At 40.5% G+C, this 13,675-nt stretch overlaps 2 protein-coding genes across 5 annotated transcripts; one reads left to right on the top strand and one right to left on the bottom strand.

The window, feature by feature from the left end:
- Positions 1-321: 321 nt before the first annotated feature.
- Positions 322-4,833, top strand: rab9b (RAB9B, member RAS oncogene family). 2 transcript variants are annotated; one of them, XM_061277163.1, is made up of 2 exons: positions 322-457; positions 1,700-4,833. In XM_061277163.1, the coding sequence occupies exon 2, from the start codon at positions 1,738-1,740 to the stop codon at positions 2,347-2,349; it is 612 nt and encodes a 203-aa protein (XP_061133147.1). In that variant the 5' UTR covers positions 322-457; positions 1,700-1,737; the 3' UTR covers positions 2,350-4,833. The 2 variants fall into 2 exon arrangements, with proteins under 2 accessions (XP_061133147.1, XP_061133156.1); XM_061277172.1 differs by lacking the exon at positions 322-457 and adding an exon at positions 464-992.
- A 4-nt stretch (positions 4,834-4,837) lies between these two features.
- On the bottom strand, positions 4,838-12,705 carry LOC133153083 (myelin proteolipid protein-like). 3 transcript variants are annotated; one of them, XR_009714249.1, is made up of 8 exons: positions 12,575-12,705; positions 10,488-10,674; positions 10,071-10,227; positions 9,621-9,789; positions 8,882-8,955; positions 8,740-8,805; positions 8,202-8,396; positions 5,842-5,979 (listed from the first exon to the last, which is right to left on the bottom strand). XR_009714249.1 is itself a non-coding variant. In XM_061277140.1 (7 exons), the coding sequence occupies exons 1-7, from the start codon at positions 12,576-12,578 to the stop codon at positions 5,845-5,847; spliced, it is 792 nt and encodes a 263-aa protein (XP_061133124.1). In that variant the 5' UTR covers positions 12,579-12,705; the 3' UTR covers positions 4,838-5,844. The 3 variants fall into 3 exon arrangements, 2 of the variants coding, with proteins under 2 accessions (XP_061133124.1, XP_061133132.1); XM_061277140.1 differs by lacking the exon at positions 8,202-8,396 and having other exon boundaries at positions 4,838-5,979; XM_061277148.1 differs by lacking the exon at positions 5,842-5,979 and having other exon boundaries at positions 6,020-8,396.
- Positions 12,706-13,675: the final 970 nt, after the last annotated feature.

Genomic DNA, 13,675 nt, shown 5'->3' with positions numbered 1-13,675 from the left:
AATTATTCTACCAGAACTTTTTCTATTTGGTTATTTACAGTTAAATGTACATCTATTTTTTTTTTTACTGATACGTTTTATCATTTTCTGTAAATCAATTAACAAATGCAGTGGGCAAATCCAGCTTCTTTCTCCTCGTTGATTCAGGAAGAGTTGGTAGGAAAACAGAATGAGAGAAAAAATGAAGCATAGTTTGCTTTCAAACGAATAAAAGCAGACGAATTTGATAAAACTCATATTATTGAGCTCATGGAGAAAAAAAATCAAAATGTAGGTGGTTTTGCCATGAAAATAACTTAACTGGCTTTGAGACCCTGGGATTACAGTTTTTGCGTTCCAAGTTTCCTACGGCTACCCAATAGGGATGCACAAACTTGACACGTCACTACAATCAACCTCAGGCTCAACCCGATGTCGGGGACTGGGCAACAGCCAAGAATTAACCACCAAGGACGGCGTAAGTACCTGTGTTAAACGCTTTCGGGTCGAGCTGCAGAGCTGTACAACCCACATGTTCGCCTTCATCTTTTTAAGCGTGTTCAAACGGTTTGATGGGTTCATGTTCCGTTGCTAATCAACTCAAATGTCCACAAGGCGATCACAGCTGCCCGGCTAGCTTGTTTACTAAGTTCGAAAAGACTTCAGCTTTCCGAATACGTCTGCTGATGTTTTACTGTGTGTTTTGCAGTACAAGTGATATTCACACTTCCGTCTCTTTTGTTTCGTGCGATAATTAAACCACTTCCTTGTGAGATAGACTAGATAAGACAGTAAGTAGCAATTAGCCGCAAGCTCAGTTTGACAAGCTGGTACATGTCTGCGCATGTGCAGTCCTGCTCTCCAAAGTCATTGTTTACATTTGGGCGGATGGTCATAATACAGCGAGCGCATTTGCGAGGTGATTACGAAATCCCTATAACGAACTATTTATCACATTAGAAAATGTCAAGTAGTAGTATTTGGGTTTTTTAAAACAACCACGACAAATGAAGGTAAGGAATTTGTCTCTGTTTGCTAGGTTTTTACTTGATTGTTTTATTTTGCATTGGCTAGAAGTCTTCCCATGAATAGTTGTTGAAATTAATATTACTTAATACTTTCCCGAAACATCCACACTGACTACTTTTCCGATTTACGCACAAACTCAGTTTACATCGGCGTCACAGAAAGGTAATTTATAAGTCTTTAGAAGAATATAATTCAATGCCAAAATATGTGGTAGTAATAAGTGAGCAAAAATGAACAATTTACCAAAATGAAGCTTGGCTCTTGATGAGGGAAATAGTCGGGTTTTTAAAAAAATAATAATTTTAGTCTTTTATTATAATAGCGTTTTTTTTTTGTTTTTTTTTAGTGCTAAGGTAGTGTAATATTTCAAGACAAAATGTATAAAAATACGATTGAATATGATACATGAAATTAAATTACTCTCCCGTGGAAAGTTTCTAATTTCGGATATTTTCAAAAGCTGAAATTTGCTAGAAGGTTTTTGCAACCTTTTCAGACCTTTACACCTCCATGGCTAAATCTGACATATCGGGGATAGCTATCATTGTGGAAAGGCCCATCATACAAACAGTTGCTTGGCAGCTGTCAACCACTTTGTAATGCGCATGACCACCACTAGCTACAGGACTGCTGTTTTCAATTTTACAACTGGGCTCACCATATTAAAAGACAGTTTTGAACTGTTTTTAAGGATGAATTGAGCGCGCCACCCAGCGAGGAGGGCTGAGCATGATGAGCGGGAAGAGCCTCCTGCTAAAGGTGATCCTGCTCGGGGATGGAGGAGTTGGAAAGTCCTCCTTGATGAACCGCTACGTCACCGATCGCTTTGACTCGCAGTCGTTCCACACCATTGGTGTTGAGTTCCTCAACAGAGACCTGGAAGTGGACGGACGCTTCGTCACCCTCCAAATCTGGGACACGGCCGGCCAGGAGCGCTTCAAGTCCTTGCGTACGCCTTTCTACCGAGGTGCCGACTGCTGCCTGCTCACATTCGCCGTGAATGACTTGCAGAGCTTCCAGAACCTCTGCGGCTGGAAGAAGGAATTCATGTATTATTCTGATGTGAAAGATCCTGAGCGGTTCCCTTTTGTGGTTCTGGGCAACAAGGTGGACATGGAGCAACGAGAAGTAGGGGAGGATGAAGCGCGGGCCTGGTGCGAGGAGAACGGCTGCTGTCCTTACTTTGAGACCAGCGCAAAGGACGACATGAACGTCACGGCTGCGTTCGAGGCAGCTGTCAGGGAGGTGCTGGCCGCCGAGGATCACGTCGACCACTCGGTACTGAGCGGGACGATAGATCTTCACGGCAACCGCAAAATATCTCGTAGGTCCTGCTGCTGACGGGTCAAAGCCCATGAGTTGTTGTTTATGGTACACGTAGGGCAGGTACCGCTTGCTCTCTGATTCTTTGGATAAGATACAGCAGAGGCCGTGTTCTTTATTGATGCTGATAAGATGTAATCTGAGGAGAGCGGTGTCAAGGGTACAGCCGCTATCCAAAGGGCTGAATGATTGTCCCAGGCAAGGTACAGGCGTGCTGAAACGCTCACCCTGTACTGTGTCTGCTTCCAGTCATGTTGCACGCTTCACCTCATAGTTGGCACTTGCAAATTTATGTTAGTGATGCTTCCAAAACAATTAGTCAAACACAATTCATTCTGTGATGCCACTTGACTTCTGATTTTAGCTCGTAACATTTCAAAAACTCCAACTATCATAGGAGTATAAAAGCGTATTGCTGACTCACCAGAAAGGAAAAAAAAAACGCATCTGGAATGCAATCAGGCACAAACATCATTTCCGGTACGAGAGGTGATCGCAGCTGTCCTAAAATGTAATATTGTCTTTATTTTCATCAGTATAAAGCAGATTGTGCACCCTAAACCAAAGCTACAGGTGTTCTTTCATTTTCCGTGCTGCATTTGCGCCAGTGTTTATAACTTGCTCTTCCTTTTCTAGTGTTCCCAAACTGCTGTTTATTTCTCCGTGAGGCACCCCTCCATTCCGTTGTGTGTTGTTTTCTTTTTTGTTTGTTCAACATACACTGTTTAATATTGGATCAGGGACGGACGGGTGGGTTTGTTTCCCGGATGTGGAAAGGAGGTTATGATTATTGCACTGAACAATTTTCCTAATCAGGGCATTCTTTTAATTCTACCTTCTTGAGTATGTGGCAAACTTTAACAAACCAGTCCTTTTTTAAGCTATGCTCCCTCTTAAGTGATAACACATGTAGACCTCAGTTGAATGTGAGGGTAAAGATAAAACCTTTCAACTCCATTCACACAGGAAACAGTTATCCAAGTATTAATAGAACTGTATAACAATTACTTAATTTCTGCTAAATGGTACTGAGATTTCCTTGCAATGTCTTTTCAGATTTACATGTTTGTTTGTTTTTAACACCTGCCAGCTTGGTGTTGATTTTAGGTACATTTAGAAAATGAGTTTTGTTTTTCTAATTTTATGAAAATATTGATTGCTGCTTAAATTATTGTATTGTACAAGTTGTTTTAATAAGTTAATTTATTTCTGTGTGGTTATTGCACCATGTTTCATGCTCTCATGCTTCCAGCCTTGTGTCGACTGCTTAAAATTCCGGTGTCATAAAGCAAAAGTGTATAAGGGTTTGAGCATTTAGTACGGTCGAACCTTTTTATGATTTTTGCATTCACACGCCACAATGAATTTAAAACTGGAACATGATTCAAGTATTCAGTTCAAGAGCATCTAAAAATCATCACTGTCATTGTCCAAATTGTTCTGGACCTCACTGTTCAAAAGGGATTTCAAGTTTTTTTGTTTTTTTTAACGCTAATGTGTTGAATACACCCCCACTTGTCTAAACACGATCTTCTGATTAAGATTGCCTTTGTGGAAAAAAAAATATATATTTTCGCCATCTCAGAGGGCTGCCATTTTGCCTTGCACTGCCACTTGCTGCTGACTGAAAATGATATCATAGTGCCTAAGGGCTCAGCTAAAGACCAATCATGGCTCAGCTGTTTTCCAAATGGCCTCTCACTGAGATGGGTAAAACATTTTCATGTTTAATTTGTGCTCCTTAAACGCAATATTAATCTGAATGCAGTGTTTAGACTAGTGGGGGCACATAGAACATATTATTTTTGACTTAACTTTTCTTGTGCAAGTAGATAAACATCACTGTGAAAATAAAGCCAAGTTGTTCATGTAGTGCCCCCGATGTTTTGTTTTGGTTTTAAGCAGATGTGTTGGATAGCTTTTCTACACGACTATGATCAAGTTTTCCACATTTAGTGAGTAGTATACCTTTTACTTGTGTTGTGAGTTGACCCAGGAATGGTACGTTTCTTTTTTTTTTTTTTTTTTGTTCTTTGTCTTAAACAGAATCTTTTTGCCCTTCCGGTATAATTTCAATATTTATTGTTCCTTGACCTTCTAGGGGTGTAGCCTAACAATGTTTACCTGGGAACTATCATAGCCAAAGATCCAAAGATTCAGTTATTCATAAGCAGATCACATTACCTACAGTACTTATCGTGGTTTCATGTCAGTGTTTACATGTTGCTGTAATATTCATGAATGTAACCCCTAATTTGAGCTGTCCCTAATAATGGCTAAACCACATGATGAAGGGGCACGTACTTCACCCAAACTGCCCAAATGACACTTGAACATGTTTTGTTCAGACCAACTAGTGATTTTTGGTATAAACTGCGTGAAAGTTGGAATGCCCAACTTTTATTTAACAATCACATTTCTTCCCTTGCTAGACTTTTTGCACTACATTTGATAAGACCGGTTATCATTGCTTGCGTACGAAATAAAACCATCATCACCCCATTTTGTGTCCTTTGTGTGTGCATGAATGCATGCCTTGTGCTTTATTTCCCTGTAAAGCTTTGCACTTACAGCAACAACTCACATTGTCAGAATGATACGAGTGATAAGTGAAACGACAAAATAGACTGATAGCATTCTACATCCTCTGCTACAACAGACTTGGAATAAGTGCAAAAAAATAAAACCTACTGGTTTTGTCATAACATGTCAGAAAAAAAGGCCAAAATGTCCACTACTGTTTTCCAAAGTAAAAGCAGTAGATTGCCAATGTTTTATTTGGATCCAACACAAAAATAAGTCTGCTTTCATTCAATACTGCTGAAATTGAATATTGACTGTCCAGAGGTTGATTCAGATGTCAATTTTAAACTAAACAAGATCTCTAAACAATCCATTATCAAAATCTTTATTGATAATTTGATAATGATTGTCAAATAATGGTTGCATCTGTTTTTGTGTAAATTTATATTTCACACTCGACGAAAGAACATCTATGTTTGCCTCCATTTATACCAACGGTCAGGTTCACAAAATTGCCAAAATTATTCCCAAGCATTTGTTGTTAATATATAAACTCAGATTCGAACCTTTCATTCCTCATCAATATTACTGTTGAAAAAAATCCATTTTGTCTGCGTCAACAAAAAATATGGCTATATTTTGCCCCTTCCTGTACAGGAATGGCTAGCTGCCCCAATTATTGTGTCCTTGCAATGCATAATTGCAGTTTTATCCTCCCTTCACTAAAAAGCACATCACAGATTCTCCACACACATTGAAATTCCACACAGGTTATACTGTGAAAAAATGGAATTGAGGCACGTTTAGGGAACTCAACAGTAAATTGGCACGATACTGACCTGTAACAGCTCCGTTCAAACAAAACTTAGCAAGCGATCAGGGTCACAAAGCTTGGTATGCAAACACAAAATAGCCAATTACCCATGAAAACATGAAGTTACTGAAGGGAATCCGAGGACGCGATTAGAATGAATTACATTGAAAAAGCTGTCAGGATGCGTCGGATAAATTTGCAGGGTAGGGGGAGCGCAGCTGGCCATACAGGTCATGGGCTTCCTTCTTGGCTCTGCACCGCATCCTCCTCGCATTGTCCTGGTTCATGGCCAACTGAATGGAGGAGTGCACCTGAGGACAAAAGAGGAAGGAATACAAAATGCCCAACACAAACTCTACATGGGCATCACGCAACATGTCAGGAAGCCAAGGATGGAGTGTTTTTGTAAGGTAAATCAATCTTTCAGGCACTCTGCGCAAAATCTGGAATCTTCCTTTTATTATCAAATATCACCAACAGAAAAAAAGTGAATTAAACAGCCACTCGACAAATGCTCTACAACTACCAAAATAAAATATGTTGTTTACAAAAAAAAGTCTAAAAGTTAATACTGCCTCAATGAGTAATAAAAATTGTTATACAATAACTACAAGAAAATTCCTTGAGAATGAGAGTGACTGCAAATTGAAAAGACCCCATTGAATAAAATGACTCATTAATATCTTGATAGAAGACGAGCAGAAAATATAATTTGTTTTTCTGTTAGCCAGCCGTGTCCATTAGCGCTGAACAATGAATCAAATTCAAATTGACATTGCAATGTAGTAGAATTCAACTTTCAAATTGTGAAGGGTGAAATATGAAAATTAAGAAAAAAAAAATCTGATAAACAGTATATCTATATTCATTTATTTTATGTCTAAATACGCTCGCTCCACGTCTACATACAATTGTTTGATGAAACTTGATTATTTAAAGAGAAGATTTGTTTGAATTATTGCTGTGATCTGATTTACGATGTATTGCTGCGAGTCAATTTTACACTGATTTAGTAAAATTGTCTTAGTGAATGTCTAAAAGTAGTTGATTGAAGTCAATAAACTTTCATAATTTGTTTGATCTTATTTTTAGTATAGACTTAACCCATTAGACCAAAACCTTTATGAATAAATCTGATACTATGGTCATATGAATTAATTCATTACTTGTGTTTATTAAATGGTTGTGTTTATATAAATGATAAGAAATGTATGATTTCTACTGCAGCTTTAAAACGGAGTCATCCCCAAAGCGATTTTAGTCCAGTGAGGTTATTCGCTAAGTAAGCACTTTCGCCATCTCACAAGTATGAGAAACAATTTCAGACCGTACTCGATCAAACTTAAAAAGACTGTCTTTTGTTGTGAGAAGAGAACAACAAAATCATCTAAAATTCCTTTAGCCAGCTCACACTCCATCCATCATTTCCATTGTTCAACGGGAGGTGGAGAGGTCATGGTTGCTGTCTCAGAGAATTCCCATTGACACTTTAGCAACGCCACCCTGTCTCCTTGACACATGACCCCCGGTAGAGACAGCTGGCCCCTAAACCCGCTTCTCATTGGCCATAATTGCAAAACGAACCGAACCCATTGTTGGGGCCGCTCGTGAGAAAAGTCCCGAGATGGACAAATACGCGTTTGCCTGCCACCATGGCAACCAGATGTGGGGAATGGTAGATTACCCATAATCCCCATTGTCTGCTGCACATGTTACAAATTGGCTATTTAGTACATGTTAATTTATTAATGCTTTTATTTTATTTTTTTTAGCTTGTTTGGAGAATAGTAGGAAGCAAAAATCGACATTGCACAGTAAAAACAGTTGGGTTGGAAATAACCCAATATGGGTCAAGAATGCGCCGGACATACTATTTGGGTTATTCCTTTGACCCAATTTTGGGGATTTTTTGTAAATTGGGTTTGGTAAATATTGTAAATTGCTTTTATTTGTTATTCATTTTAACCCAACTTTTGCGGTTACTGTAAATGAATACATTTTGCATTCTTATAGTTTGACACGTGAAGATTCCCACATTTGTTTCATTATAGTCACCCTCTTAAAATGATATTTTGTCCAGCATCTTGGAAAGAAGATTTTAAGGCAAACCTTTTTTTACTAAGTTTTGTCAAGATATAATTCAGGTCAGCATTTTAAGAGGATGAGGATAATTTTATACATATGTTGTTTTTCAGTATTTTTTTAAAAATTTGGGGTTAAAAAAAATAAATAAATCAATCAATTCGCATCAATTATACACTGATCCGCAGCCCACACGAACAGCAAGGATGCGCAGTAACCCAAAAAACGTCGACCCCTTTTTGATCCCTCTTGGGTTATTATTGACTCAATTGTTTTTAGAAGGTTACCACTAGGAAGTAAAAAAAAAAAAGAAGAAGAAAACCCTCTAAAATCAACATAAAAATAGATTAGTGAAGTGGCATTGGAATAAAACTGAAGCATCCTTCATAGAAAAGTAAAACACAAAGTGTCAGATAGGAAAAAAGAAAAAAAGGTTTTGAAAGTCCGTTACCGTGAAAACACCCAAAAGTTGTGCACACAGGCACAAGTGATGAAAAGGAAAAAAATGTCTGCAGTTCCTCAAAATCCCCTGTGTTGTGGACAGACAGGAAGCTTGCTGGCAAGCCTAACAACGTGCACCTATGCCTTTCCTCCCCAGATAGCGCAGCACCGCAAAGTTATAGGTGGTTGACACCGTATAGGTCAGCTGGAAGAAGAGAACAGCAGACACGGGGGGCTCATTAGAAGAGAGGAAAAACAGAGACATGATTAAGTGCTAATGACATTAATTTGATCCCACCCGTGTAATAGGCTATGTAATGGGGCATGGGAGTATAAAGCGCCCACCATTTGCCTGGCTGGGAAAGCAGTAGACATTACGGCACTATGACGATGTTTATGTCAGCTGAGAATGGGACACAGAGAGCGATAGTCCTCAAAGTCATCAGTCATGCGGGTCCGGCATGCCTCGTCGCCTCCGCTTGCCGCGTCACATGAGCCGTAAATACCGCCAAAGGCCAAATGACCCCAACGGACGGATAATTACTCACCAGAGCCATGAGGGTGACGCCCGCGCCGACGAAGGCGGCAATGTAGAGGTCGTAGGTTATTCGGTACTGATAGGAGAGGATTTGCATGAGTGTCTGTCGCTCTAACACGTACGCTTCAAACGCAATCTTTGGTCTCGGTTACCTCTCTTGTCTTGCAAACGGTGGACAGAGTTATTCCACAAGCTTTTCCCGGGACGGCGTTCCACGGCAGGAGCCCTGTTGACGTCAAGTCGCGCTAATCAATTGGAAGCATTCATCGCACGCGCCATTATGATTTCAGGCTGGCTATTCCTGCACACGCTATAAAATACCCAGAAACACAGGCCTTGGTCCAAAGCTTATTGACGGCTGCATGAAAAAAAAGCACTGCTTTTCAGCAATTGCAGTAAATTAACATGGCTATTTTTACTTTCTGTTTATTACACACCAGCAGGGGAGTTAGCAAAATCCGCTTCACTGTACTGTAGAAGTGACTTTTCAAAGAGGAAAGCAGACCCCCCAGTGTTTTTCCCCCACCAGCAAAATCAATGAGTAATAGGAAACAGAATACATCATAACTAAATACTAGCAAAACTTTCACATAGCTTCACAATTTTATTGTCATATTGTTTCAAATAGAACCGGATTGCTGAGGTATTAAAAGCTACCAAAAAAACCACCAATCACACAAATTGAATCAGATTCAAATTAAATTTGAACCCACCCCAAATCAAAACAGATTATTCGTAACTACGGATACAATCTGCATTTCCAGGGCATGACCGCCGATATGGCATTTCGAGGCAGATGCTGATTCCAATATGCGAATACAATTCCGATAACCGATTACGCGATTGGTTTAAAAATATCAGCAATGAACAAATATTCCGAATGAACATTACCGTATTGCCTCGCATCCACACACAGCTGGTTGATGCTCGCTGGGGTCTCGGTCAGGACGTCGATGGTGTCGCAGGTGGCCCCCATGTTGTAGAAGAAGTAGACGGGCAGAGTGGACAAGGCGAACACCAATAGCCACAGCAGAGACAGCACGTACGTCATCACTATAAACTACGTGAGAAAGCAGGATGAATGTCATTTGCCTGTGAGCAACTCCAAGTGAGTTTTCACCCGCCTCATTTAGTCACCACATCGACCTCTTTTCCGATTATCACTTAATATGTCTTTATGTCTCCCTACCCTTCCTTGGACACAATCACTCAACTGTGCAATTTGTAGCCTCATCTTTCCCCAAAGGGCTTTTAAGAGGGCGCTAGACTTTCAGCTCGGCACCCAGCGGGACCGATGTGTATTAAGCCACATCCAATCTTGCCGATCCCCATTACTCTCACCGTGGAGCTGAGGCAGCGGCCACACATGGTGCTTCGGAACTCCCCGAAGGTTTGGTTGGCGATGCTGGTGGTGTAGAAGCCTTCTGCCAGCAGCATGATGCAGTAGAGGAAGAAAAACGAGGCCAAACCGTAGATGAAGTACTGGAAATACTGAATGCTATGAGGGAGGAGGAGAGCCACGGGTGAGATGCAGCCTTTCAAAATACAGACATTGAATTTGGGATATGGCTTTTGTTTTTTGGTTAAGACAAATTCATTCTTGACAAATGTTTGACTAAAGCACTGACAAAGAGGCGTTCAGAACATTCTTCCAAGGATTATTCAAATCCTATACCAATTATACACCAACAAAGTGTTCCTCACTTATCAAATACATAATGCAACGTCCATCCCCGCATTATTAAATCTACCACATACATGTAAGCAAGTGTGATGTAATCCTGCAGGTTACGAGCAAAGTAGGTCTCGATGAGCCTTTCGGTCTCTGTGAGCGCCTGGTGTCCACATCCACAGAAGAGGGCGATGCCGGAGAAGCAGAGCAGTGTGGCGACCAGAGAGCAGTATGGTATCCCACCCAGGCAACGCATACAGCACTCATAGCAACCTGCAACCGCAGCCAAATTTAGACACATTAGTCACACATGCAACACAAAACAAAATACGTAACCAGAACACAATCCCTAAAGTCTATAAATGACATTTTCAACATTTCAGTCCATTAGAATACCTACAAGTGGCCTTTCTTTTTCAACTTAAGGTGCTTTGTGAGACGCAAGTGTATTTCGGTCAATAGTTGTTTTGATTGGTTGGTAGTAAAGTCTATACAAATAGACAGCAAGTGGCAATAGACATTTCAGTTATGAAAGATGCAGCCAGTTTCAGGAAAGTAACACTTTACTTTATAGTATAGTGGAACTGGAATGTGACATTGAAATGCCAAGGTCCCTCTTAAGAGCCATCTGCTGCCACGCACACAAACGTCCCTGCATTTGGAAAAGGCAAACATTCCTATAGTCATGTGTGAATGAACGCAGTGGTCAAAGGCATGCGTCTGATGTGACCCCAGCTCACACCCTGACTCCATTCATGAGGCAGCATGGTGACTGTGGGAAAAAGGGGGTGGTTGACCAAGATACATGCTGCTTTTGTGACTGCAAAGACAACAGTCTTTGTCCCACGCCGTGGTGGGGGCACAAGGGCTGCCAATGTCCCACAAACAAAAGCCAGAGGCACCTCTGTGCTTGTGACTCGTACGCACACATTCATTGACTTCCTTCAGAGGAGAAAGTGTGAATACGTCCCAGTGCAAAACTGCATACGAGCATGTACACAGGATGACTGTGGTTGGTACCATTGCAGCAGTGCCAAGACTATAGAGCATTCTACACAAGGACATTGCTGTTGTGGCCAAGTGTGTATTTCTGCATGCTTTGCACAAAACTGGCCCACTTTTCCAAATTATACACTCTATAGGGAAAACACACACTTGAATTTTCTTTATTAGGCTTGCAGAGAAGCAGGGAGAAAATAACACCCTACCATCCATTAAATGTCAATGTTACATGGCCAGGGGCCAATCTCAACTGCTATTGGGTGAGAGCCTGAACAAGTTGCAAAGCAAATCACAGCCAGGCAATGAAAGAGAGCGACAGCGTTCAGTTATTTCACACCTTTTCCCAGCAAAAACACCTCACTTGTCCCTCACCCACATCCATTGGGATCCATGTGAGAGCATCGAAACACCACTCAAAAAAAAAAAAAAAAAAAGACAGAGCAGCCTAACGGGCCACAACATTAGGCACACCTAATAAAACATGAGCTGCCCTTACAACTACGCGTTTTGACGCAGATTTCTGGGGTATAGTTTTTGTATTAGATCAGGGGTGTCATTGTAGCCTTGTTTCGAAGGGCCATTATGACTGTCAACCCAAATAAATGTATGAGCACCTCATATTATATACAGTAAAAGCTACAAAACAAACCGACAAATAACTCTTTTTCAAATCAGAGGAGTAAAAACTAGTCAAATATTTAAAAGAATATTAAAAGTGAAGACAATTTGCAATTCTAGTAAACACACACGAATTTGATGCACAATTTGTCTTTGTATTATTATAAATGATAAATGATGTGGCGGGCCGTATCTGGGCCCTGGGCCTTGAGTTTGACACCTGTATATTAGATCATTCAAGTGTACCTAATATTGTGACCTGTCGCAGTACATACACTGTTGAGAACCGATTTAAGGACCTTGTGGCAATTAACCAATTAATGACGTCATGCGAACGACTGGTAAAAGCCCCCTAATCCCAGACAGTTAGATATTAGACGCAGTGAGTTTACTTATTTTCAAAGTTACAAGATACAAACCCGAATCGAGTCAAGCAGAAAATAGTCCGATCCAAACCAAAGTGACGTTGACTATACCGTCGTTGAGACACAAACTAAGAAGTTACGAGGATGCAATTGTAAAGTGATTTTTAAGAGAAGCCGTGAAGTCTCACCCATGTCTGCCAGGATGCGTTGAGGAGGTGACGTGAAGACTTGTGTCGTGCTCTGCAGCTGCTCCACTGATCATATGCACCAACTCGGCCCCCGTGTTATCAAACCCAACTCACCCAAACAATGGACAGAGCCATCGGCGATTGCTACAACAATCTTAAAGCAACAATGACGCCTTTCAATGAGCTCCAAAGGCGGGGGGGATAATGAAGAGGCCAATTTTGTCACAGACTGCGTTGTTTTTATGCAAAGACGCGGAGTCTACGCGCAAAGGAGCGACTTAATTGCAGCCCACTCAAATGGAAACTTTGTTTCTTTTAATATAATTTATCTTGAAGTCTTGCCGTCATCATAAATTCACTTTTTACCGTGAAACAGGATTAGAATCGGACATGATTTATTCAAACGCTCCAGATGAAACGGGTTCCTGAAGAGTAAATCTTGAAGCAATTCTGTTTAGCCTTGCCGAAATCTTAAACATTTCCAGGAATTATAAATTGGAAATGAATTCGCAGTACAATACATATTGACAGAAATGAATGAAAATTAACTGCAAAATTGAGAAATATACCAGGTCAAGAAACATGAGGGGCGTTTCTGGGCTTCAGGAGGAGGGGCTTTAATGACCCCCCACGCGCACGCGTACACACACACGCACACACGCAGTTATGCTGCTTTGTGCGGCCTCACATATTGCACATGCCACAAATTGCTATTGTTAACCACAAAAAAAGTTGATGCCATGTAAATTCCTTGTAAGCCAAGTTTCTAGTTTTTCAATTTCTACGCTTTTTGCTTACATTTCCTTGCTGTTTCCTCGATAGGTTTTCATAAACTTTCAAAAAATAACAAATGTGTCGCTTAAAATAATCCAAATACTCGAGTGATATCACACCAAGTACTATCTGATGTCTCTTGAGATAATCATTTGCATTGCCACGGAAAAGTTCTCTGAATACAAAACGGTTAAAAAAAAACTGTTGGTAGTTTCCATTGCTGCATTATGACAGAAATAATCCTGTGAGTTTTTAAGGTAAGAACCAAGCTACTATCAGAAATTCTACTCAATAAGAATGGATGTGCTCCTCTTGAGTGTGCACTTT

This window comes from Syngnathus typhle, linkage group LG1, assembly GCF_033458585.1.
Source record: "Syngnathus typhle isolate RoL2023-S1 ecotype Sweden linkage group LG1, RoL_Styp_1.0, whole genome shotgun sequence".
Taxonomy (NCBI): Eukaryota; Metazoa; Chordata; class Actinopteri; order Syngnathiformes; family Syngnathidae; genus Syngnathus; species Syngnathus typhle.
This window is presented reverse-complemented; position numbering and strand designations above follow the sequence as displayed.

What these genes read in the sequence shown, in the direction of transcription:
- rab9b (XM_061277163.1), top strand. Translation starts at nt 1,738, where the DNA reads ATGATGAGCGGGAAGAGCCTCCTGCTAAAGGTGATCCTGCTCGGGGAT.
- LOC133153083 (XM_061277140.1), bottom strand. An exon ending in GCCGCTGCCTCAGCTCCACG is followed by an intron (nt 9,790 to 10,070) that starts GTGAGAGTAATG and finishes TTTCTCACGTAG; the next exon opens with TTTATAGTGATGACGTACGT. An exon ending in CCGTTTGCAAGACAAGAGAG is followed by an intron (nt 8,806 to 8,881) that starts GTAACCGAGACC and finishes CTCTCCTATCAG; the next exon opens with TACCGAATAACCTACGACCT.